General features: G+C 49.4%; 1 protein-coding gene across 2 annotated transcripts in view; it reads left to right on the forward strand.

Annotated features, from left to right (window-relative positions):
* The window catches only part of CSMD2 (CUB and Sushi multiple domains 2), a 684323-nt gene that overhangs the window by 265252 nt on the left and 394820 nt on the right, over positions 1-24251 (forward strand). For both annotated transcript variants that reach the window (XM_043878199.1, XM_043878200.1), the window contains exon 5: positions 632-839. In XM_043878199.1, coding sequence (XP_043734134.1) covers positions 632-839 — 208 coding nt within the window. The remainder of the gene's footprint in view (positions 1-631; positions 840-24251) is intronic.

Here is a 24251-nt window from a genome sequence, read left to right on the forward strand (position 1 = left end):
TCTGGTGACTCAGGCAGTAAAGAGTCTGCCTGCAATGCAGGAGACCCAGGTTCAATCCCTGGGTTGGAAAGATTCCCCTGGAGAAGGAAATGGCAACCCACTCCAGTCTTCCTGCCTGGTTAATCCCATGGACTGAGCGGCCTGGCAGTCTGCAGTCCATGGGGTCACAGAGAGTCGGACATGACTGAGCGACTAACACTTTCACCTCCACATCCGAAGTTTCCTAGGATCTGGTAGGAAAAAAAGGTCCTGGTCACCACAGTCGTGACCGTGGAAATAAGCGCGACAACTGATTTCTCCTTTTTGCTTGGTCATTGCCCAGCAGTGTGGTGTGGTAGCTAGAAACGAGCTCCAACAGGCAGAGTTCACCCAGCTCGCCGACCTAGCTCGTTGGCTGTGTGACCTCAGGCAGGTTGCTTTACCTCCCTGTGCCTTGGTTTCCTCATCTGTTCAATGAGAAGAAGAACTAAAATGCTCAGAACAGGGTCTGGTGCCTGATGAGGGCTCTGGAAGCTTGTGGCACATCCTCGCTGCAGGTCACGCCCCAGGATCCTCTCTGCCTCTCTTGCGTGAAGTACACGATTAAGTACCAGGACCTGGAGTCACATGAGCCTCTTCTCTCTGCCCACAGCGGACGATGCGTGCGGCGGGACCCTGCGGGGCCAGAGCGGCATCATCTCCAGCCCACACTTCCCCTCGGAGTACCACAACAATGCCGACTGCACCTGGACCATCCTGGCCGAGCTGGGGGACACCATCGCCCTGGTCTTTATTGACTTCCAGTTGGAGGACGGTTACGACTTCCTGGAAGTCACGGGGACCGAAGGCTCCTCCCTTTGGTAAGCATACATTCCCTCCCCTCCCCCTCCCCCTGTCCCCTGCAACTGTGGCTTCCCGGGATGCGGTCCCCTCGGCGCCTAGACCTGCAGCCAGAGGTCCCTTTGCCACCTGCTCTACCCCCTGCTGGCGAGTTTCCTTTCCTCATAAGGAGAAGTCACTGCATATTTTCAGAGCTGGGGTTAATTTTCACGGTGATTTTGGTACCTGATTTGAAGCACGTCCTTGCTGAAGAATATCAGGATGGAATTTGGTCGAGGAACTTGCATTGAGACTAACAGTGGTCTCAGGACATGGATAGGGTCTCAGTGAAATGATTTGAAATATTGTTCCATTTCTGGAAGCATCTAACAAAGGGGCTAGAACACTGAGTGGCAGTTGCTTTTCCCATGCCCAGGGTTCTGAGACGGGAGAGGCATTATCACGTCTCGGTTCCTGGAGGAGGACTAACCTACTTCCTATTGTTTGGCTTCACCACAAGGCAGGGCTTTTGTGAGCCGTGCCCTGCTGCCATGGAGACTCTGGTGTTGGCAGCTTTGGGAGGAGACGGATGATGAAGGCTTACCAGCCTTGGTTGCTTGTGGTCTCCCAGGCTTGGACCCATGGGGTGGGCCCTCACTGGGGCTGGCTGAGGGCGTGTCGAGCTTTCTGTTTGGGTGACAAGCCTCGAGAATGGTGGCGTGACATTCACAATGTGCTCTTGTATTCTGGCGGTTCTATTATCAGGACGAGGGCAGCAGGGGGACCTGGGTCAGAACATCGGGAGCCAATAGAAGGATGCGCTCTGGTGTGCTTCTTTGCGGTCTCGATTGCTGCGTGGTACCGGGGAAGGTGGGGCTCGCTGCCTGGGACTGAGAAGGAGGAGGTGTCACTGAGGGGTCTGAGTGAAGCAGAAAGTGGCAGGTGCAAGCATCAGGGATGGATAGTCCCTTGGGAAGACAGACACGGTGGTCAGCAGGCTAGAGGCATGGGCAGGGAAGGGGAGGAAGGGTGGGAGAAGCAGAAAAAGAGCGGCTGATGTCGAACATTTCTTTTATACCAGGTTTTGTTGTAGAAAGGCCAATTGAGTAAGACACGGCCCTTTGAGAGTGAGGAGAACAGAAAAATCCCCCACAGGCACCAAGCATGACTATTTGAGAGGGATAAAGTGGGAACAGACTCCTGGCAAATATGGACTTTGAGCTTTGGGGACCAGGAAACTCAAATTTCATGTTGTACTAGAAGGTATGCTGACCTGGAGGTCAGAAGACCTTGGTGTCATAAGCGTGTCACAAAAACTTGGCCGAGTCAGGTCATTTACCACCCTGGATGGGGTGTTGAGAGGGGCAGACGTGAGCTGATGGCTGATTGCTGTATGGAGGTTGGTCCAGGGGCAGTGACTGGAAATTTGGCGCTCGGAGTTGGGATGCATTCTAGATGACTGTCCACTGAACTGCACTCCCAGTGACCTGCCCAGTCCGAAGACCTTCTGTCTCCCTGCCCTCTTTTTGTAAAATACCTACTTTTCTGATCGTTAATGTCATACATATGCTCCTTATAGAAAACATGGACAATACTGCAAGGTATAGGGAAATGAATAACAAGTGTTAACGGTTTTTGTATTTGGTTGCGTTGGGTCTTAGTTGCAGAATGCGAGATCATTCCTTGTGGCTCACAAGCTCTCTAGTTGTGGCACTCAGGGTCCAGAGTGCTCAGGCTTCTGTAGCTGCAGTTTGTGGGCTTAGATGCCCAGCAACATGTGGGACCTTAGTTCTGCAATCAGGGATCGAACCCACATCCCTTGCATTGCAAGGCAGATTCATGTTTTGAAAAAACTTTCAATTTTGTATTGGGGTGTAGACAATAAACAGTGTTGTGATAGTTTCAGATGAACAGCAAAGAGACTTAGCCATACATATACATGTATCTATTCTCCCCCAGACAGCCCCCCTCTTTTAGGCTGCGAGGCAGATTCTTAACCACTGGACCACCAGGGCAGTCCCACAAGTATTAACGTTTTGATGTATTCCCCTTTGGCCTTTTTGCTTTGCCTAGATCAAGCTAGCTGGCCATTTATATATATGTTTAATATTAAAAAATTAAGATCTGAAAATATGTCATAACTATGTATTTTTAACTGAACATTATATCATGAAAATTTTTCCTACATCATTACACATGTCTCCGAAATGTAGTAGGTGTGAGAATAGAATTTGTTTAGTAAATAAACAGTATTTATTAAGCTTTTATGTGGCAGGCTGATTCTAAGCTTTTATAGCTGTAATTTCATTTAGACTTCTATGAAGTAGGTACCATAATCGTCCTCCTTTTACAGATGAGGAAAATTGAGGCCCAGGGTGGTGACGTCACTGGCTTGAAGTCACACAGGTAGTAAGGAGCAGAGCTGGGATTCCACCCCAGGTTAGCTGGACTTAAAAGCCCATCTTCTTAGCCACGTCAGCACACTACGTCATGCAATGTTTGTGAAGGACTGTCGCGGTTGTGGTGCATTCCCTTGTGAGACTGACACAGTTCACTCCGTCAGGTCTCTTAATGGAGTGTATCCAAGTTTCCACTTCTGCAAACAGATACCGAAATGGATATCCTTGCTGGTTCTCTCTCTTCCAGCCCCAAGGCCTCTGCGATGCACTTGTTTATCCGTGGGCCAAATGGTCTCCCACAGCTTCCACCCCCCAGGTGTGAGTCTACGTGGTTGTCCAAACTTCTGGAGGGAAACAAACGTGAAAGAGTATTCCTTTTCCTATTAAGTCACTCAGTGGGGAAGGAATTAAGCAGAGGAAATCGTTAAGGGAGTCATTCAGAACTCTGCTGTAAGATTAAATTATAATCATTTTCAGGGTCTGTGTCACCCTTGCCAGGCAGGATGCGTTTGTTGTTCTCATTTATCCCTGCATAGCAGTTTCGGATGAACAAACCTGCTGGCTCAGGACGTCTGTGCAAAGAACCCGCTCACTGCCCAGCCCCTCTCTTTTATGGATCCCTGGGCCCATGTGAAAATGGGATGCTCCTGGTTTATGAGTGTGTTGCTTTTATCAGCGGATAAAAGCAATAGGACTTTAGGATGTTCTCTTGAGTTCTGCACCAAGCAGAGAAAGACATCTGGAAAGATGAATTTGAACAAGTAGACATCCCTTCATCTATTGAGGAAACAGATACACCTTTGAGAGGGGAAAAAAAAACAAAAACCACCATCTCCTTTATCTGGAGAAGGAAATGCCAACCCATGCCAGTGTTCTTGCCTGGAAAATCCCATGGACAGAGGAGCCTGATGGGCCCCTGTCCATGGGTTCGCAGAGTCAAACCCAACTTAGTGACTAAATCATACCTCCTCTATCAGGTAGCAGATCTGTGATGATTCAGAAGAAGATGGTGGCGTGGACTGTCCCTGACTCAGTTCCCACACTCTCCTCCCCCTCCAAGGAGGATGTAAGGAGAGTTTAAATTAGGGTTTGGACTTCATGGACTTCAAGTTCCAAATGATTGGGAAAACATGGGCTTGATAATTTTTTATTTTGCCAAATAAGGATATTAGAGGAAAAAAAAAACTGCCAACTCTTCAGAACATGATTTCATAAAACAAAGGATAACTCAAAGCCAAAAATGGGGCAGGATATAATCAATGGCACTGACATAATGAAAGACGGGGGTGGGAGGGGTGTACATGATAATGGTGTCTGCCCATAACTGTAAAGTCTTGTGATGTATGTACATCAATCGGTGGACTACCGCTTCCTATTGTGCTTGTCCATCCCTGGCCTCTGGGAATCCGACCATACATGTTTTGAGTGGGAAAAGATTGTTACTGTGGTGAGCACTGAAGCCTGCAACTCTGCCATGCTGTGGGGGTCCCAAGTGTCTTAGACTTGCTCTCCCTAAAGTTAATTGTCTTTTTGTGTGTGTGATTGCCCAGAAGCCAAATTGGGCTTGAATTGACTTGAGAGTTACAATCCACATAGCAGATTTTGGTATTACTCCCCCACCACACACACACATACACACAGTCTCACACAGCCAAAGGACACACGCTCTTCCAATTCATTGCCATATACACATCACCAAGTCAACCCCCCTGACACAGACATACTTCTAGTTCACTGAACTCAATTTAGGGACCAATTTTTGCTCACTGATCCTTCTCAGGGGTGTGTAGTGGTCTTTGCTCTGCTCTGACCCCATCTGTTGGCAGTGATCTTCAGGGAGCCCTATTCCTTCCTCTCCAATTCTATGAAAATATGCTCACCACGGCTCCAGTTCCTCATGAGGCCCCTAGACTTTGCAGAGGACTGGGACTAGGGGATGCAGAAGATTCTCTTAAAGCCCGGGCTTCTGTGTCCCTGGAGGGAATTAGGATCATGTTATCATAACGAGGAGAAGTAATTGCCAGGCCATTAGAGGCGGCCTCTCCATCATGGAGAAAATCAGTGAGTTAAAATTCACCCAGAATCTCTCCCCTTTGCCTCATGCTGGACTCTGTCCACTGGCATCTCAGCGGGAGCTTCCCCTGGGCTGGATGAGAGGAGAGAAAGCCAGACACCCCCTCCAAGAACGGGGGCAAGGTCTGCGTAGTGTCTCCAACCTTAGGTGTCGAGCCTGCACCTTGGCATCTAACTGAGGAGACAGCAGACTTGGGACTCAGACAGACGTGAGCTCAAAACCCAGATCCACCTCTTCATCATTGTGTAATCTTGGGATATTTACTAACGTCTCCAAACCTCAGTTTCCACATCTGAAAAATGGGGCTCATTGTACCAACCTACAAGGCATGTTGGAAGGGGTAAACATGTAAACTGCTGCCTGACCCAGTCCTGGGATGGGGACTAGAAGCAAGGTGCTCTCTCTGAGGGGAAAAGGGTACAATGAGGCCACTCCAAGCTTCGCCCAATTCTTGGTGACACCAACGCAGCCATGGCCCAGCCTGCAAGCCCAGTGGCAGCTCACCGGGCAGAGTGACACTTGCCTGATCCAGTTCTGGGGAATTACGTGGGCACCAGGTGAGGGGAACTGTCAGAGAGCCCCTGGGTCAGACAGGAGGACACCCTTGCAGAGTCAGCAGGTGGGGGTGATTTGGTTGGAACTGTCTTCCCAGAGCTGTGCGCTGTGAATACATTGTGAGCAGCAGAACGTTTCTCTGCCTGCACCCAGGCCCTGGGCTGGCCAGGTCAACTCTTTCAGCTGCTGATGGCTGCCCTGGGCCAGCCTGGGAGCAGGGTTGGGAAGAAGGGGCAGAGTGTGGAGAAGACATCCTGTAGAGATGGGGGAGGGACAGCCCCCTCTCGCTGTCTCGGACTGATGAGGGTGCAGAACCTGCTGGGCCTTGCTCCCTCCTTGGCTCCCCTTCCGCTGCCTCCTCCACCCCTGTGGCTGTTTCTTCCTGTGATGGGGAGGGCAGGCAAGGCCTGACCTGCACTCAAGGTGGAAGCCGCCCTTTCCCTGGGGCCAGCTGAAGTGCCAGCCACAGGGGTGTGTTCACGGGGGTGTGTATGGTAAGGGAGTTCAAAGCTCCTTCCTGCGTCCGGGATTTCTGTGTAGACTCAGGACGGCTCTCCCATCTTCCGTGGATCCGTCTGTACGGGGAGTCCCGGCCTCGTGGCCTCTCTTCTTTGCTTCCTTCAGTCTACTTGGATTGCATTCTTCGTTTCACTGCAGTCATTTGGCATCTGCTGCCAATTCCCTCTGTGCCCTCAGGTCTAGCCCCCCACAGACCTCTATGTGACAACCTTGCCTCCACTGAACATACAAACTAAGAAAAGGAAGGAGAGCATGTTGCAGGGTTTTAGAGGAGGACGCTGTCCTGGGGCAGGAGACTGGGGCCTCCAGGCAGGGCCTGCATTCGAGCCGGGCCTTGAAGGGTGGGTACCCTTTTGATATGAGAGAGGGAGATGAGGGGCAGGAGGGCATCATTCTAGGGCTGCTGCCTGGGTCTCTGGCCAGTGTAGGAGCTCCCTTCCCTGACCCTTGAGAACACAGGCCCAGGAACTGATCCCAGGGATTCTCTAGGGAGGATTCTCTCCATCATGCACCCACCCTGGAGACTCTGCCATCCACCTCTGAGCCTCCGCGGCCCCTTCCACCTGGGGAAGAAGAGAGAGTAGACTCCAATGCCTAGGGTTCCCAGGTCCTGCCCCCAGGGCTGCCCAATAGACTTCCACTGCTTTGGTTTTTTTGGGGGGAAGGGTGGGTGTTTGTTTTTTATTTTTTGCTGTACTCCAAGGCATGTGGCATCTTAATTCCCCAGCCATACATCAGACCCGTGTCCCATGTAATGGACGTGTGGAGTCTTAACCACTGCACCACAAGGAAAGTCCCTTCAGCTGGTTTTGAAAAGAGAATTTCCCTAGAAAGCATGTTCAACCTACGCTCTGGATTCAACTTTGAGGATTTTTCTTTACTTTGTTTCCCTTCATTAGTTTGCTTTTATTTTTATAGGTGGGGTTACAAAAACTCTCATCTACTATACAGACATTCAGTTTGAAATTTTGCTAGTAACAATTTCTCCTTTTGAAACACTGAGTTTTAATTATTAAGCATTTTGCCCATGGAATTTGAGCCAACTAAAACCGTTTGATCTGAGCGACTTTTAACTAGATATTTCATTCAGGAGTCATTAGATTCAGATATAATTAGAATGAAAACAGCATGCCAATGGGGATTTGTTAATAACTACTCACTTATTTATTCATTCACATATATTTTGTCAAACCATTGGTTTAGATCATTTTCATTCTTTGTTACTTTTTCCCTATTTATTTTCAGTAATCATTTTTTGAGAGCCTTCTATGAACTAGGCTCTGCTAGGTGCTAGGGAGACAAAAACACAGTCCCATCCCCAGGGAGATATTTATTTACTCCACAGATGTTTATGTAATAGCCACGCATTGTACAGGACCCTGGAGCTCATAATCAGGGCAGAGAGGCATATAATTAAGCATATAATTAAGTGCTTTACAATAGCATGTGTTAGGTACTTTTCTTAGAGGTATACAGAAGTTCCCCTGGGGTAAAAAGGAAATGTAATAGCTAGGATTCTTTTTTTTTAAAATGTAGAAACCCATCTCCAGCTGATTCAAGCTAGAAAGGGAATATGTAACTGAGAAGTGCATACTGGCTTCAGGCACTGCTGGATCAAGGCGTGTGGATAAGGTCATCTGTAATTGCTTACCCCCCTCCCACAGCTTTGTCTTCCTGGGTCTTCTTCACTCTCAGGCAAACTTTCCCCATGAGGCAGCAGAGCTGACCACCATCAGCTTCCTCCAATCCTACTGATTTAGCAGTCCTAGCAGAAAGAAGTGTGTCTTTCCTAATGGTTCCCACAAAAGCCCTCAGATGGTCCTTGAATGGACCAGAACTGAATCATGTGCTCTGCCCTCAACATCAATATATAGCTAGATGATATTCTTATTGGCCAGGCCCAGGTCACATAGCTATCTATTCTACCCAAACCTCTGACTGGGAGTGGAAAGGAAGTGGTTCACCAAAGGAATTCCAGGTCACTAGGAAGTCAGAAACAAAAAATGTCCTCCTAAAAGGACTCAGTCTTCCATCACAATAGAGGGGCTACTGGGAGGACTCAGATGAATGAGTCCCAGATGGTATGACTTTGGAGTTGAACTGAGGGCTGAGTAAAAGTTTATCACCGACGTGGAGCCAGAAAGAGCCCTGGTGTGTTTGGAGCACTGCAAGTGGGTGCAGGGTGCAAGAGAGCAAGGGCAGGATACGAGGTCTGAGACGGGCACAGGAAGAGCATGGGTCGTAAAGAACCTTGTCCCCACGCTCATCAACGGGGAGAGGATTCCATAGACTAAAGAAATCTATTGAACTATTTTAAGCAGAGAAGGAACGTGATCACCCTGAATCTTAATTGGGTTCATCGAGGGTTCAGAAGCCAGCTGTGAAACTCGGTGAGCACTCAGGCAAGAGATCATCCAGCCTTGAATTATGGCAGTTGTAAAGGCAGAGGCGGTGATCTCAGAAAACACCTCAGATACAGAATCAGCTGCTTTGGGGGCTTCATTGGAAAGGAGGAAGGAGGGCAGAGGAGGAGTCTGGGGTGAATCCCGTTTCTGGTTTGATGGTCATGGTAGGATCATTCAGCAGAGGAACACAGTGGAAGGAGCAGGGCTGGGGGTGGTCATGCTTGCTGGCCTCCCCAGCATGAAATGGGCACAGAGAAGGAAGTTAAGGCCACAGCAAGGAAGAAGACACAGGGGCACGGTTGCCCTTGGTTACTGATATACACTCTTTGCGATGAGACCAGTGGAGATGGTCATAGGACAGGAATAACTATGGCTGAAAAGTTTGGTGTTTAAGTACGTATTCTGGCAGGGCCTTGAGAATTCATCCCCAGGATCAGCACCAGCATCATCTTTATCAGCAGTGGCTCCTTTCATCATCTCGGTCAGCCTTACCACCTCCATCTTCCCTGCCAACATCTTTCCGTCATCATTCATTCATTCAAACTACTTAAGCCCTTGCATTGTCTGACACTGAGCCTGGCCTTGGGAATACAGTGGTGGAGAAAACAAATAAAGTCTCTGTTTTTGTGGGACTTCTGGTCTACTCCGGGGAGACTGCCATGAAAAAAGGAATCACAGAATATATGTAAAATACAGCTGTGATGAGTACCACGAAGGAAATGAAGAGAATGGGGAATAATAGCTCTGGAGACCTTAAGTAAAAGGCGTTGGACTGGCGTCTCTGAGGGGATAGGATCTAAGATTAAAACTTGACTATTGAGAAGGGGCCACTGTGGGAGGCCCTCAGGATCAACATTTCAGGCAGAGGGAATTACATGCATAAAGACCCATGTCACAATGCCCTATTTTCATTTGAACTTCATACAGGCAAGTGGTGTAAGGTCTATGCCTGTTCTCTGGGGTTTCAGTCTGTTTGAATATCAGGAGCAAGGCAGGGTCAAGGTCTCAGGCCGGCAGAGATGTTCATGAAACAGCTGAGATGGTGCAGGACTGAGTCTGTTAAGCCCAGTGGCACCCGGAACTGCAAGGGGATGGGCCTATTCCAGCCGAGACCCAGAACCTCCTGCCTCCCCGTGGGTCTGTGACAACCTCTCTTCCTTCTCCTTTCCTGCCGCATCACAATGCTTTAAACCAGCCTGAGAAGCTGTTCTCTTCTGATGGAGCCCATGAAATTACATCTGTTCTTTCCATCAGGAGCCAGGCCATAAATAACCAGCCCTTTAAAATCTCATCTCCCATATCTCTCAGAGTTGGAAGTGGCGTTACGGGCTCTGCAGCTGAGCAGTGGGAAAGGATTAGAGCCCTGGCATGCTGCTGGCAGCCCAGGACTGGAGATCTGGAGCGCGAGGCTGGGGCTTCTGCATGCGCCACATGACTTTCTTGTTTGCATCGCTGAGAACTTGTTCTCAGAAAGAGAACACGAGCCGCAGCTGGACGGGGCGGGAAGTGAACCGGGGTCGTCCGCTGTCGGCATAGCGTCTCCTCTAGAGCTGGCGACTTGGCCAAGTTCTGTGTGTGGGAAGCCGAGGTTGGGCAGCTGGCCTGCGCCCCGTGGGTCCGACTGTGTGCAACAGGCTGGTAATAAGCACGGCGTCTGCGTGGCGGCCCGTGCCAGGACCGTGAAGGGCACCAGACAGCGAGATGCTCTTGTCGACCTCTCTGAAGGAGCTGCCAGGTACCCAGTGGAGCTGGGAAGACAGATGGAAGGAGCTGTTCTGGGCCCTTCCAGAGGCCCCTGGTTCTGGCACCATCCGCCTTCCAGAATGTTGTTAGTTCGTTCAGAATGTTCGAGGCCCCAGTCCTGGTCTCCTTCCCACATGTTTGTTCTACGCGCTCTTGGCATCGCCTAGCCCGTGTTTCACTCTGGTTTTTGTCTGTCCCTTGCTTTTACGACTTCTCCTGGCTCCCTAAGACTGACCTAGTCCTATCCCTGAGCTTATACTTCTTTTAATCCCAGTTTCTCCTCATCCAGTCGCTGATGTGTGATACCGTACACAGACTCACCAGAGAGGCAAGGTGCAAGTGGAAAACTAGCATTTGATAATCTGATGAAGTGGCAAATGACATTGTTAGACTCAATGGATTTTGTCATTTGGGAAGGGAGACGGCAGGCTTGGTTTGAACAAAATGGAGAGACTTCGTGGGATAGTAGAACTCCAGCGTCTCTGGGAAATTCGCATCTAAGTTCTTGGAAGGGAAGTCTGTCCTGGCTGCCTCTAAGTGTTCTGTCCCCAGTAACTTCTACCTACTTCACCATGGCTTCTACCCCCAGCCTCCCCCTGAAACTATTCCCATTAAGATCATCATCAGAGAACCAGCCCCCGACCCCAAACACTACACTTCCAATGCCAAAGCCAAAAGGTCATTTTCAGGTGTCACCCTACTGGATACTTCTGCATTCCTTTACATTGCTGCTTCCTGCTCCTTCCAGAACTTTCCTTTTCTCTTTTTTTCTTTCTCAGGCTGCTCTCTATGATTTTTCTTGACCTCTCTGACCATTCCTTCTCTGTCATCTTCAATGACCACAAGATTCTGTTCTCGCCTAACAGCTCTGCCCATTGCCCCATGTTCTTCCTGGGTAAACTTATCTGCTCCCGTGGCTTCAGATAAGCCACCTGTCTGTTTACAGCTCTCCAATGTGGCTCCCTCGCCTGTCCTCCCCACTGAGCATCAGACTTCGGAGCCAGGTACTTATCGGACAGCTCTCCCTTCATGTCTCACCAATGCCTCCGACTCAACAGGTCCCAACTTCACTCGTAACTGATGACTAAAGTGGGCAGGGTTTGTTTCCTTTCTTGGTTTATGGCACTACCCTCTACCTGGTCACCCGCAGCTCCGGGAATCGTCCCTGTCTAATCCCTCTCTCTCACCAGTCACATTCAGTTAATTGCTAAGTTCCCCCCAATGAACCTCCTGTGGCATATCTTTACAGTCTTGACTACCACTCCCCCGGTTCAGCCCATCAGCTTTTCTTCTTTGTGGGTCATAATAGCCTCCTTGCTGATCACTCAGCTTCTTGGCACTCTCCAATTCATCCTCCCCACTGCTACCAGAATGGTTTAATTAAAATGCAGATCTGACATGCTAAGCCCCAGGCAAAAGCTTTCAATCATCTTGCATTGTCTACAGAATAAAATTCCAGCCCTTGATGGGCCCTTCTGGATCCAGCCCTTGCCTGCCACCCCAGCCTCATCCCTTGCCACTTCCTTCTTTGAACTCCATTAACCCTCACACTGAGTAGTGTCACACCACAAAGGTTTATTTCCTGCTCATGCTACACGTCTGTTCTGGGGGTCTCTCTAATCCACATAGGCATACCCAGGAGTATCCAGGACCTAGAATCTTGTAGTTCCACTATCTGGAATATGTGGCCCTCCCCAGTGGCATAGCAGGCAAAGAGAGTGGCGAATCTAGCATGGGCTTTTCACTGCCCCAGCCCAGATATGATACATATCGCTCTCACTCACATTTCATTGGCCATAAATAGTCATGTGGAGTAAGTCAGAGAAGGAGAAACACAGCATGACATCCCTAATATGAGGACTCTAAAAAGAAAAGATTCAAATGAACTTATTTATTATACAGAACAGAAACAGACTCACAGACTTAGTTGCCAGAGGGGCTGGAGGCGGCGAAGGGATCGTTAGGGAGTTTGGGATGGACATGTACACACTGATATCTTTAAAATGAATAACCAACAAGGTCCCACTGTATGGAACAGAGAACTCTGCTCTAGGTATTGTGGCAGCCTGCGTGGGAGGGGAGTTTGGGGGAGAATGAATGCATGTATATGTATGGCTGAGTCCTTTGCTGTCCACCTGAAACGGTCAGAACATTTTTAATCAGCTATACTCCAATATAAAATAAAAAATTTAAAAAAACATTCACATGGTTCAGTCGAACCATAAGGGTGCCTGGGAACACGATAGCAGATGAAATAACTGGTGAGTGAGTCTTTCTGCCACACTTCAAATTTCGGTAGACAAATGCCCTAGCTCTTGTCAAAGAACAGCCTCTCCTTTATGCTGCAGATCTCTTCTTCTCCAAAGATTTCCCTGCTGGAGTCATCTCCTTTTTTTCTTCACTCATCATTTTTTTTTCCTTCCCTATCAAACATTGTTTAATGTTGAAGAACATAGAGACATGTTCTGTATCTACCATCTGAAGTCAAAAACAGCACGCACCAAACTCCCCCATCACTCAGCCCCATCCTGCCACCACACCTGCTGAGACAGGTCCCTTTCTCAGTATCTGCCCCACCTGCCACTAAAGCTGACCTTGGAAAGTGACCAGTGTCACTGCTCCATCTTCATGTGACGTGGCTTCTTGGCCACATCCAACACGGGCCGTCTACCCTTAAACTAATTCCTTCTCTTGGCTGCCTTCAGCCACATAGCTAGCTGCCTATGGTCATTCCTTCTCTGTCACCTCTGCTGTCTTCTCTGTGGTTCAGCCTCTGTCCACCCTTTACATGTGGACTGTGCAAGGGGTCCTGGGACCCTCTTCTTCTCCATTCAACCTCTTTCCCAGGTAATCTCAATGCGTCACAGGTTAACTTTCAATATGACCTACACACCAATGACTCTCAATGTAAATATTCAGCCCTGAGGGACCTTTTTGGGATCCATATATATGAACAGGAATCTCAAAAATCTTAACAGAATCTCAAAATGAACACTTCAAAGCAGACTTTTTTTTTTAGACTTTTTTAATTGTGGTAAAATAATGTTAAATTGGCCATTTTAATCATGTTTAAGTGTGCAATTCAGTGTCACTGAGTACATTGACACTGTTACGCAAACAGTACCACTGTCCATCTGCAGAACTTTTCTCACCTTCCCAAAGCCAAACTCTGAACCCATTAAACGTAACTCCCCATCCCCTCCCATTCTCTGGTAACCACCCTTCTACTTTCTATTTCTATGGATCCAGCTACTCTAGGTACTTCATACAAGAGGAATCATACAATATTTGTTCTTTTTGTGTTCGGTTCAGTTCAGTCTCTCAGTCGTGTCCCAATCTTTGTGACCCCATGAACCTCAGCACACCAGGCCTCCCTGTCCATCACCAACTCCCGGAGTTTACCCAAACACATGTCCGTTGAGTCGGTGATGCCATCCAACCATTTCATCCTCTGTCGCCCCCTTCTCCTCCTGCCCTCAATCTTTCCCAGCATCAGGGTCTTTTCAAATGAGTCAGCTCTTCGCATCAGGTGGCCAAAGGATTGGAGTTTCAGCTTCAACATCAGTCCTTCCAATGAACACCCAGGACTGATGTCCTTTAGGATGGACTGGTTGGATCTCCTTGCAGTTCTAGGGACTCTCAAGAGTCTTCTCCAACACCACAGTTCAAAAGCATCAATTCTTCGGCGCTCAGCTTTCTTTAGAGTCCAGCTCTCACATCCATACATTTTGTGTTAGCATAATGTTTTCAAGGCTCATCCCTACTATAGCATGTATCAGAATTCCATTCCCTTTTAAGGCTGAATAATATTCCATGGTCTGTATGTAGCACATTTTGTTTGTTTACTTACTCATCTGTCTGTGGACATAGGACATTCCCCGCCCCAAATCTGTCCTCTCCCAGCCTTCTCCACCTCTGTCTAATCTCCAGAGGAAGCTGCTCCGCTCCTTCTGTGCCACCAGCAGCTGTCTGCTCAAGGGCTTTGTTTCACAGCTTCTACCCCTTCTGTAATCCATTCTTCATACAGCAACTGGAGGAGCTGATGTTTACACATCACCTTATCTCCCCCCTATTTAAGTCTTGCCAGCCACTTTCCATCACACTTAGAATCAAATCCTACAAGATCTACACTATTGGGTTACTGCCCACCTCTTTGACTTCCATCCAATCACCCACACCCACTCACTATGCCCCAGATACACTCACCTTCCTCCTGTCCCTTGGATGGGCCAAGCAGATTCCCTTCTAGGGTCTCTGCACTAGCTATTTCCAGGGTTTGAGACCTTCTTTCTTCATAGTTAAAAGAACAAAGAAACACACATGCACAAAGACCTGTGCAGTTTTGAAATTCAGAGTTCAATTTAAATTTCCCCTCCTTAAAATAAGACTTTCTCTGCCCATGCAACCTAAAGGAACCCCTCGCTCTATCGTGACATCTTGTTTTATTTTAGGTGTTTGTCAAGCCCTGGTGTTCTCTGGCTTCTGTATTTGTCTCTTTTCTATCCGCTGCCTTCCCGCCGCTGCACATAGAACCTGGAAAGCTACAAAGGCAGGACTTGGCACTTAGTAGGTGTCCGAGAGTGGTTTGTTGGGAGGAGAAGCCTCCTTGTGCCTCACTGGTAACGGTGTCCTGTGGCTAATTGCAAAGGTTAGCATTGAGCCTCTCCACCAAGTATTTTAAGTAATAACCTTCCTGGGGGACATTTGCAAATTAGCCCTGACTCTTGCTGATTACTCATCCTAAACTCAGTCTGATTAATAATTAATCAGCAAACTGCTTGGCCAGAGCAGGGTGATCAGTGCTAGAAAGGATCTTAAATTATGCAAGTCACTTGGCCAGTTTTAAAAAAATAAAAAAGCTCAGCAGTCGACAGACTTGGAGAGGTTTGATTGCAACGTGAGGTTAGGTTTCTCAGTTGTTGTTTTTCCTTTTTGACTTTTTTTTTTTCCTTTTGACTAAGAAATCAATTAGGCTCAAACTTGCCACCTCACAGAGACATTATGTAGCACAGAAATAGAAATGCGTTAAATATCACTCTCTTTTTTGTTCCTTCTCCCTTCAAAAGAGTTTTGGTCTGGGAGACAGAGGTTAAAATTAGCCAGTTTGTTAAAGCAAATTCCTGTCTGGCACCTGATGTCAATTTCTGCAGCCACGTCAGTTTCAGCCTCCCCTTCCTTCCTCTGAGCAGCAGCACACTGGGTCTGGCAGGAAGAAGGCGAGAGGTTTGATGAGCGCTGCTCACTCCGCCTGCCCCATGGTTGGGGCAGAATCAATTTGCCGGCAACCTATCCCACCAGGAGTCCTTCTAGTGCTCTTTGCCTCCTGCCTACCAACCCCAGGGAGACAGGGAAAAAGGCAATCAGGGTGATGAACGGGCTCCCCACTGTAGGCGTGAACTCTGTGACCTCCGGGAATCCTCTTGCTTGTCCTCAGTCTGCAACCTCCATCCTCCAAGTCTGGCCCTCCATATGGCTTCATCTTTCTCCTCCAGATCCCTCTTCTGGTCCCTGGTGATATGGCCCAGGGGGAGATTCAGAGAAAGCAGGGTGATCCATTGATGTGGCTCTCTGGGCCAGAGGGAAGCCAGGGATATAGGATATAGAGCTGTTAGTGCAACCCTGTTGCCCGTTAGAACCAACACCCAGATCCGTTAAGTCACAATGCCCAGAGGTGGGAGCCAAGCATCAGTGTTTGTAAAGCTCCCACGGGGTCCCTGTGTGCCCTAAAGTGGAGGACCACAAACTGGTGGAGGGTGGGTGGCTTTGGGGAAAGAGATGATGAAGGCCATCAAACAGTGAAGTAGGAAGTGGGCTTTTCAGAAGTTGACTGTCTTCCCCAGAAACTGAGGAACGTGTCTTGTGATGGGCAGGGTGAGGGGGGAAGAGGTGGCCAGAATGGCAGCTTCCAGGAGCCCCTAAACCCCTGGTCTCTCTCACTTCTACCCCCGATTAAAAAAATACCCTCTAGGGACTTCCCTGGTGGGCCAGTCGCTAAAACTCTGTGCTCCCAATGCGAGGAGCCTGGGTTCAATCCCTGGTCAGGGAACTAGATCCAACCTGCAGCATAGAGTTTGCACTGTTATAACTAAAGATCCCATGTGCTACAACTAGGACCTGGCGCAGCCTAATAAATTTTTTTTAAAAACTGAAAAGAACACCCTCTAGAATGCAGCCCTTGTTTCCCAAATTGTGATGTACCAACCAATTCCCTGAATCAAAAGACTTGCCTCGAAGGCAGTAGGGAATGCAGATTCAATCCTACCCTAGACGACTAGCTCCAAAATTTCTGACGATTGGGCCCAAATTCAGTGCTTTTAACTATTCTCTCAGGTGTTCTGAAATAGATGCAAGTTTGAGAGCCACACTGGGCCTGAACAAAATTCCTGCCAAGGCAATAATAGGGAAGGGGTGGATTTTTGCCCATTAAGAAATGCTCGATCTTCTTATGAATGGCTCCATTATTGGATTTCTTGGCACAGAAATTCCCAGATTATATTTGACTTACGTGTTTGGTTTTGGTTTAGGCACAAGGCCGGACAAGCACATCTGTTTCCTAAAACAAAGCACGCTGACTCCTAACGGACTTTATGAATTTATTTAACAAGTGTTTTTTGCCTGCCTGCTCTGTGCCAGGTTCTTATTCTGCTCTGTGATACGCCCTGTGGTTACAAGGATGAACTAGAAAGTCTCAACCCTGGGACTTTGAAGGCTAGCCTCTCTCCTTGTCTCCTGCTGGAGGCCCACGCAAAGGCTGTCTCCTTTCCGAAACTACGAGTTGTGGTAGCATCTCTGCCTCCCCTTCTCCAGCTCCCTGCACCCCCCCCCCCGCCGGGGTTCTGCTGAGCTGGCACCTGCCATGGCTTCTCTAGCATCCTTCTCCCAACATGAACGCTTGAAGAGCATCCACTGAATCTGGCATCCTCAGGGCTCAGCCAGAGTCCTGGCAACAGGCAGGCATCAAAGTGTGCTGACGGTTTGTTGAATACAAGGAGCCTCTGACACCTTAGAGTCTCAGCACCCTCCTCACCGCCCCGTCTCGCCACCACCAGAAAGGAAGGCAGGTAGCACTTCATCCCACCCCACCTGGCCTCAGAGCCCTTTGGCAAGAGGACAGATATCAAGATAAATTAGCAGGTAAATATGTCTTGGTTGCCTCTATGAGCCAGCTGGTTCCTAGGCTGAATGACATCACCTTTCATTTTTTTAACTTATTATTATTTATTTATAACTTTTTGGCCATGCTGGGTCTTCATTGTTGCGAGAGCTTTTCTCCCGTTGTGGCGAGTGGGGACTACTCTCCAGTTGTGGTGCATGCTCTTCTCATTGCAGTGGCTTCTCTTGTTTTGGAGCACAGGCTCTCGGGTACCTGGGCTTTCGTAGTCGCCGCTTCCATGCTCTAGAGCACAGGCTCTAGGAGCTGGGGCCCACCGGCTTAGTTGCTTCAGGGCATGTGGGATCTTCCCGGATGGGGGATGGAACCTGTGTCTCCTGCATTGCAGGCAAATTGAATGTCGTTGCACTTACTACCTCACTGGATCTTCATCAGCATCTATGAGTGAGGAATCACGTCTTGTAGAAGAAGACACTGAACCTCGGAGGCTCAGCAGCCTCCCCGCTGCACCCTCTCCATCTGGGTCCTACTCGTTCCATTCTCTATGCACGCCCTAGGCCACCACTCCTGGGTGTGTTCCTTGCCTTTGGAGCAGGCTCTGGTGTGCTCTGTCTGGCCTCTTGGAGTCTCTGGTTATCTTCTCCTTCCTGCCTGAATACACCTTCAGGGGTGAAATGATCTTTATGTGCTAGGGGGTGTCAGGCACTGTGCCAGGGGTCTCACATGCATCATCTCATTCATTACCTACAAAACTCTTGTAAAGAATATACCATCATCCCTGTTTTTTAGGTGGAATAACTTAAGACTCCATGAAGTTAAAGACACCTGTGAAAAATCATACAGCTAGCAAGTGTTGGAGCCAGGATTTGGACACTGTCCCTGCCAGACCCTAAGTTCTGGTCTACCCCTTCTCTTCTGCTCCTTGAGCTCTGATTCATTTTCCGCCCTGACTGCATCGTTCAAGTAGCTTTTTGGCTCGCTCTTCTGGAGTCTTGGGTCCTCTCTGTCCTCTCTCCGAGGGTCTGTAGAGAGTCAGTCCTGTGTCCCAGCCAGCAGAGGGCGGCCCCTGCCCACTGTGCACCACTGATCCTCCGGGATTGCATCTCCCACCCCATTCTCCTCATGTCCCAGGACAGTCCCCGTTGCAGCAAGTCCCCGGCTCTTGAACTAAGCATTCAGTTTTGCCTAGAATTATACTGGAGTCTGGCATCCTAAAAGAAGTCAGTCCTGAATATTCATTGGAAGGACTGATGCTGAAGCTGAAACTCCAATACTTTGGTCACCGGATGCAAAGAACTGACTTATTGGAAAAGCCCTGATGCTAGGAAAGATTGAAGGCAGGAGGAGAAGGGGATGACAGAGGATGAGATGGTTGGATGGCATCACCGACTCAATGGACATGGGTTTGAGTAAACTCCAGGAGCTGGTGATGGACGGGGAGGCCTGGCATGCTGCGGTTCATGGGGTCGCAAAGAGTTGGACGCAACTGAACTGAACTGAACTGGCTCTATTCCTTTCTTTTTTTTTTTTTTAATTTTATTTAGTTGCTAAGTCGTGTCCAGCTCTTTTGACCCTGGATTGCAGCCTGCCAGGCTCCTCTGTCCATGGGATTTTTCCAGGCAAGAATACTAGAGTGGGTTGCCATTTCCTTCTCCAGGGGATTTTCCTGACTCAGGGCTTGAACCAAGGTCTCCTGCACTGCAGGCAGATTCTTTACCAACTGAACTACCAGGGAATTCCAGGGCTCTGTTCCTGCAACAGGCTATCGAGGCTCACAGGCTGCTTCCGTGTGGAGGGTTGGGGTAATGTGACTTCTGCCCCCATGCTTCTCCCTTCTCTTAGTTTTCCCTCCTGCAGTCTCTTCTGCCAGCTCCATTATGATGTGAGACCTCCTTGAAGGATGTTTGTGCCAGGCGCACCTGGAGAATGTTTGTCCGAAGGGCATCTGGGCTGCTAACTCCCAAGCTGGTGCTGAGCACCCCCAGCCCTGACTGGGTCCCCAGTAGGCTTGATCCTCCTACTTGGATGCTGCTGGCTGTTCCCCAGGAAGCCACAGCTCCAGGTGTCCATGACCCAAGTCAGGAGGTAGCAAGGGCTCCGAGCCCAGGTCTGCAGACCTTGCTCAGAGAGGGACCACACAGCAGGGTCTCCCCTTCATCATCCCTGGAAAGATTGCCAGGATTCCCTGCTCACCCCTGAACCTCAAGAAAGGCAGAGTTGAACAAGAGGAAGAGCATGGATTTAGAAGTCCATGTCGGATTCAGATACCAGCTCTGCTGCCAACTTGCCGGGTGACCTCAGTTAACTTACTCACCCTCTCAGGGCCTTGCAGAGTTGCAAGAAACATGTGGCAAGAAAGACTTTGAAGGGGACCAGCTTCCCAGCTGTTAAATCCTGCTGTGTCCTTCCCCTGACCTTGTATGGCTGAGCACCTGGAAGGGCCCCCCTCCCTTCTCCCCCCCACCACCACCCTCCCACCCCCAGAGCCTCCCAGCAGGTGCTCCACACAGACAGCTGCACCCCTGTCTTCAGGTGCCTTGGGTCTCAGCCTCCGCAGCTGATCAGTCAGGCGGCAGCCGCAGACTGGCCCCCAGCGGGAGACCACAGCAGGAGCTTGTCATGACCCTCTGGGCCAGGCAGCTCTGAGGTCCCAAGGCCGTTTGGTGGTAACCTCAAGGGCACGCGGAGACAGACGGGGATGAACAACAGGGCTTTGACCCTGGCTCTGAGCAGGGTGCTCAGCTTTCTGAACTTCAGCGGCCCCAGTTTTATCAGGCGGGAGGCGCGTCTCCCCTCACCCTCTGCCTCCCCCACCCCAGCCTTATGCGCAGAGGCTTCCTAACTCTTCATGTGTGAACACAGCACCACAGACTCCCCTTGAGCAGGAGCCGCCCCCAGCGGTGATTTTTCTGGAATTGGGAGGGTTTGAAGAAAAGACAGGCACTCTTGGTAGAGCATCAGCTACATGCCAGACATCTCCGCTCATTGTTTCCCTGTGCATCTTCAAGTCCCTGTGAGAAACGGAGCCTGAGCAAGGCCACCTGGCCAAGGTCACAGAGCCGGCAGATCACAGGCTGAAGCCAGCGCCCTTTGCCTTCCAACCTCTGGGTCTTTGCGCGCCCCCCCCCCCCCCGCCCCGCGCCCCTGGATTGGGGCGGGAATTCCAGCTGGAAGGAGACTGAAGGGGGCCCCGAGGCTCCAGCCCTGGCTCCCACTCCTTCCCCTGCTGTGGCTCTTGTCCTTTGAGCTGTGCTTGGCAGAAGTTTCAGGCTGGCTTTCCAGAAGCTTCAGGCTGGCTTTCCAGCTTGCCCAGACCTCGACTGCTACATGCGGCCAGCCCAGCAGACACCCCGGGAGCACAGGACAGACTGCCCGCAGACTTCCCCTGCAGGAGAGTCCTGTCACCGCAGACAAATGGCCCGTGTCACTCAGCCACATTCTCCCCGTCGCCGGTCAGTGGCCTGAGTTGTCCAGATAACCTTTTTCATTGGACGCTGTCTTGACGGGTGCCACAAAGGTCCCCAGGCAATGACAGCCCAGCCATTGCCCCGGCCAAGAGAAGACACAGGCAGACCTGCTTCCTGACTGCCACGTGCTGCCCATTCAGCTCTCACAATTATCTGTATCTGTCAAGCTCCATCAAGGGACGTTTTCCGCATAAAGGCAAATGTCCCTTAGACTGCACTCGGAGCTGGAGGCAGCACCGCAGATGCTGACGTGGCCCCCATCCTTCCACCAGCGGGTTTCTTCACAGTTGCCCATCTTCTCCCAACCCTGGCCCCATGATGACCTCTTAAGCTCCCCTACATCCCCTCAATCCCTCTGCTTGTAGTTACCTTCCCCCAACCCCTCCCCCAGCTCCACCTCCCCCCCGGCCCCCCCAACCCGGTGCCTTGGCAAGTAATTGCTTTCACAGGGAAGCTGACAAATCTCTGGCGACTCCTAGTCCGGCTGGGAAAGATTCATTATTCCATATCTGGAAATAACCAGGCCCATCAGCTCAGGGCCAAGATAACACCAGTGTAAAAGTTCTCCATTCAGGGGAATTAATTAGGATTCCTTATTAAAGATCCAATTAGGCAAAAGGGCATTTTTATCTGTAATAGTCAGCTGCTCCTATTTTTCTAAAGCCATAACTCCAAGTTTTTTTTTTTTTTTTAAAGAAAACCAGGGGCTGTGTTTTCCTGTAGAACAATTCACTCTTTCAGTGTCAGTTATGTCTTCATCAGGATGTGAAAATAGATTTTCTCATTCAATTTGCAATGCTTTATCTCTTCAGAGTCTGGTAATGACTCCACTATATCCCTTTAGTAAGAACCACGGCCCCAGATGGGTATTTGGGGAGTGGGACGTTTGGTTAGGAAGCTGCAAGAGAAACAGGGTTTTTCAGCAGCCTGATTCATGGGCTGGCAGGAAATGCCAGCTCTGCCGTATTCTGTCCCTGTGACCTTGGGCCAGGTGTTTAACCTCTCTGATCTTCAATCTCCTTCTCTCTACATCTACCTCCCAGGGCCAGATAGAGAATTAGGAGTCAATTGGTGCAATATAATAAAGCAACTAAGATCCAGCTTTTGACTGTGATGGCCTGACATCAACATAGACCAGCCAGAGTCCTTTGACCAGTTCACCTCTCTGAGCCTCGGTCTTCTCATCCACAAAACGGGAGAGAAGTCCCTCCTCCAAGGCACTGGGAAATGAGAACAGGTGAAAGCGCCTTGCTCATGGAGGGCACTTAACGTGTGTTTGTCAAACCGGAATCGACCCACGTTGTACTTCTCTCGAAGAAGCCCCATGAGGACCCCTGGAGAGAGCTGTTCCTGCCCCCAAGCCCCCACCCCGAGAAAAGGAAATTCCGTTTTGTCCTGAGTGGGGCCTGGATGTTAGGTTCCCTGAGTGCTTCTAAAGCACACCGGGGCTGATACTCCGTGGCTCTCAAAGGAAGCAGTCCAGAGAGGGGCGGGGTCGCCTCTTGACCTCAGAGGCCATCCTGCTTCCCCCCAACCCCAGCTTGGGCTCCCATCCCAAAGTCCACCCAACCATAGGATGTAGACATGCTTGGTGTAAGCCCCAAAGATATTTTATTTGCTTTGATCAAGAGAGCAGCCACAGCCCGTGGATCCCAGGGAAGAGCAGGCCAAGAGGAGCACCAGAATCTGAGGCTTCCAGAAAGCTCAGAGAAAGCGTGCTGTAGCTCTTCTGCTTCATTCCGTGGGTGACGACCCCGACCTCAGCAAGTGCGTGCCAGAGCCAGGGTGGAGGCAGGCTCTCCAGGCCTTTGGTATTTCCAGGCCCCCTGCCCCTGGACCAGCATGTGCCAGCCTTCGCGTGAGACCGTCACAGCAGCGTCATCTTCTGTAAGACGCGTACCCCACAAACCCCGCTTCACACCGCACTCCTCTCCCAACAGCCTGTCCTGACCCCCCCTTTGCTTGTGAGGCACTCACTGCCTCGGTTTACCCCATAAAGGAGGCCCTTTATCTGCTGGGTCCTCTTCTCACCTTTCCTTAATATTCTTTTGATCTCAATACTCCGTTTTATTTTTTTTTAACTTCTAATTTTGTATCAGAGTATAGCCAATTAACAATACTGTGATAGTTTCAGATAGACAGTAAAGGAGACCAGCCATACATATACATACGTGTATCCATTTCTCTCCCAAACTCCCCTCCCATCCAGGCTGCCACATAATATTGAGCAGAGTTCCCTGTGCTATACAGTAGGACCTTGTTGGTTATCCATTTTATTTTATTTTATTTTATTTTTATTATTATTTTTTGTTTTCCAGTGGGTTTTGTCATACATTGATATGAATCAGCCATGGATTTACATGTATTCCCAATCCCGATCCCCCCTCCCACCTCCCTCTCCACCCAATTCCTCTGGGTCTTCCCAGTGCACCAGGCCAGAGCACTTGTCTCATGCATCCCACCTGGGCTGGTGATCTGTTTCACCATAGATAGTATACATGCTGTTCTTTTGAAATATCCCACCCTCACATTCTCCCACAGAGTTCAAAAGTCTGTTCTGTATTTCTGTGTCTCTTTTTCTGTTTTGCATATAGGGTTATCGTTATCACCTTTCTAAATTCCATATATATGTGTTAGTATGCTGTAATGTTCTTTATCTTTCTGGCTTACTTCACTCTGTATAATGGGCTCCAGCTTCATCCATCTCATTAGGACTGGTTCAAATGAATTCTTTTTAATGGCTGAGTAATATTCCATGGTGTATATGTACCACAGCTTCCTTATCCATTCATCTGCTGATGGGCATCTAGGTTGCTTCCATGTCCTGGCTATTATAAACAGTGCTGCGATGAACATTGGGGTGCACGTGTCTCTTTCAGATCTGGTTTCCTCGGTGTGTATGCCCAGAAGTGGGATTGCTGGGTCATATGGCAGTTCTATTTCCAGTTTTTTAAGAAATCTCCACACTGTTTTCCATAGCGGCTGTACTAGTTTGCATTCCCACCAACAGTGTAAGAGGGTTCCCTTTTCTCCACACCCTCTCCAGCATTTATTGCTTGTAGACTTTTGGATAGCAGCCATCCTGACTGGCGTGTAATGGTACCTCATTGTGGTTTTGATTTGCATTTCTCTAATAATGAGTGATGTTGAGCATCTTTTCATGTGTTTGTTAGCCATCTG

The sequence above is a fragment of the Cervus elaphus genome, chromosome 20, assembly GCF_910594005.1.
Source record: "Cervus elaphus chromosome 20, mCerEla1.1, whole genome shotgun sequence".
NCBI lineage: Eukaryota > Metazoa > Chordata > Mammalia > Artiodactyla > Cervidae > Cervus > Cervus elaphus.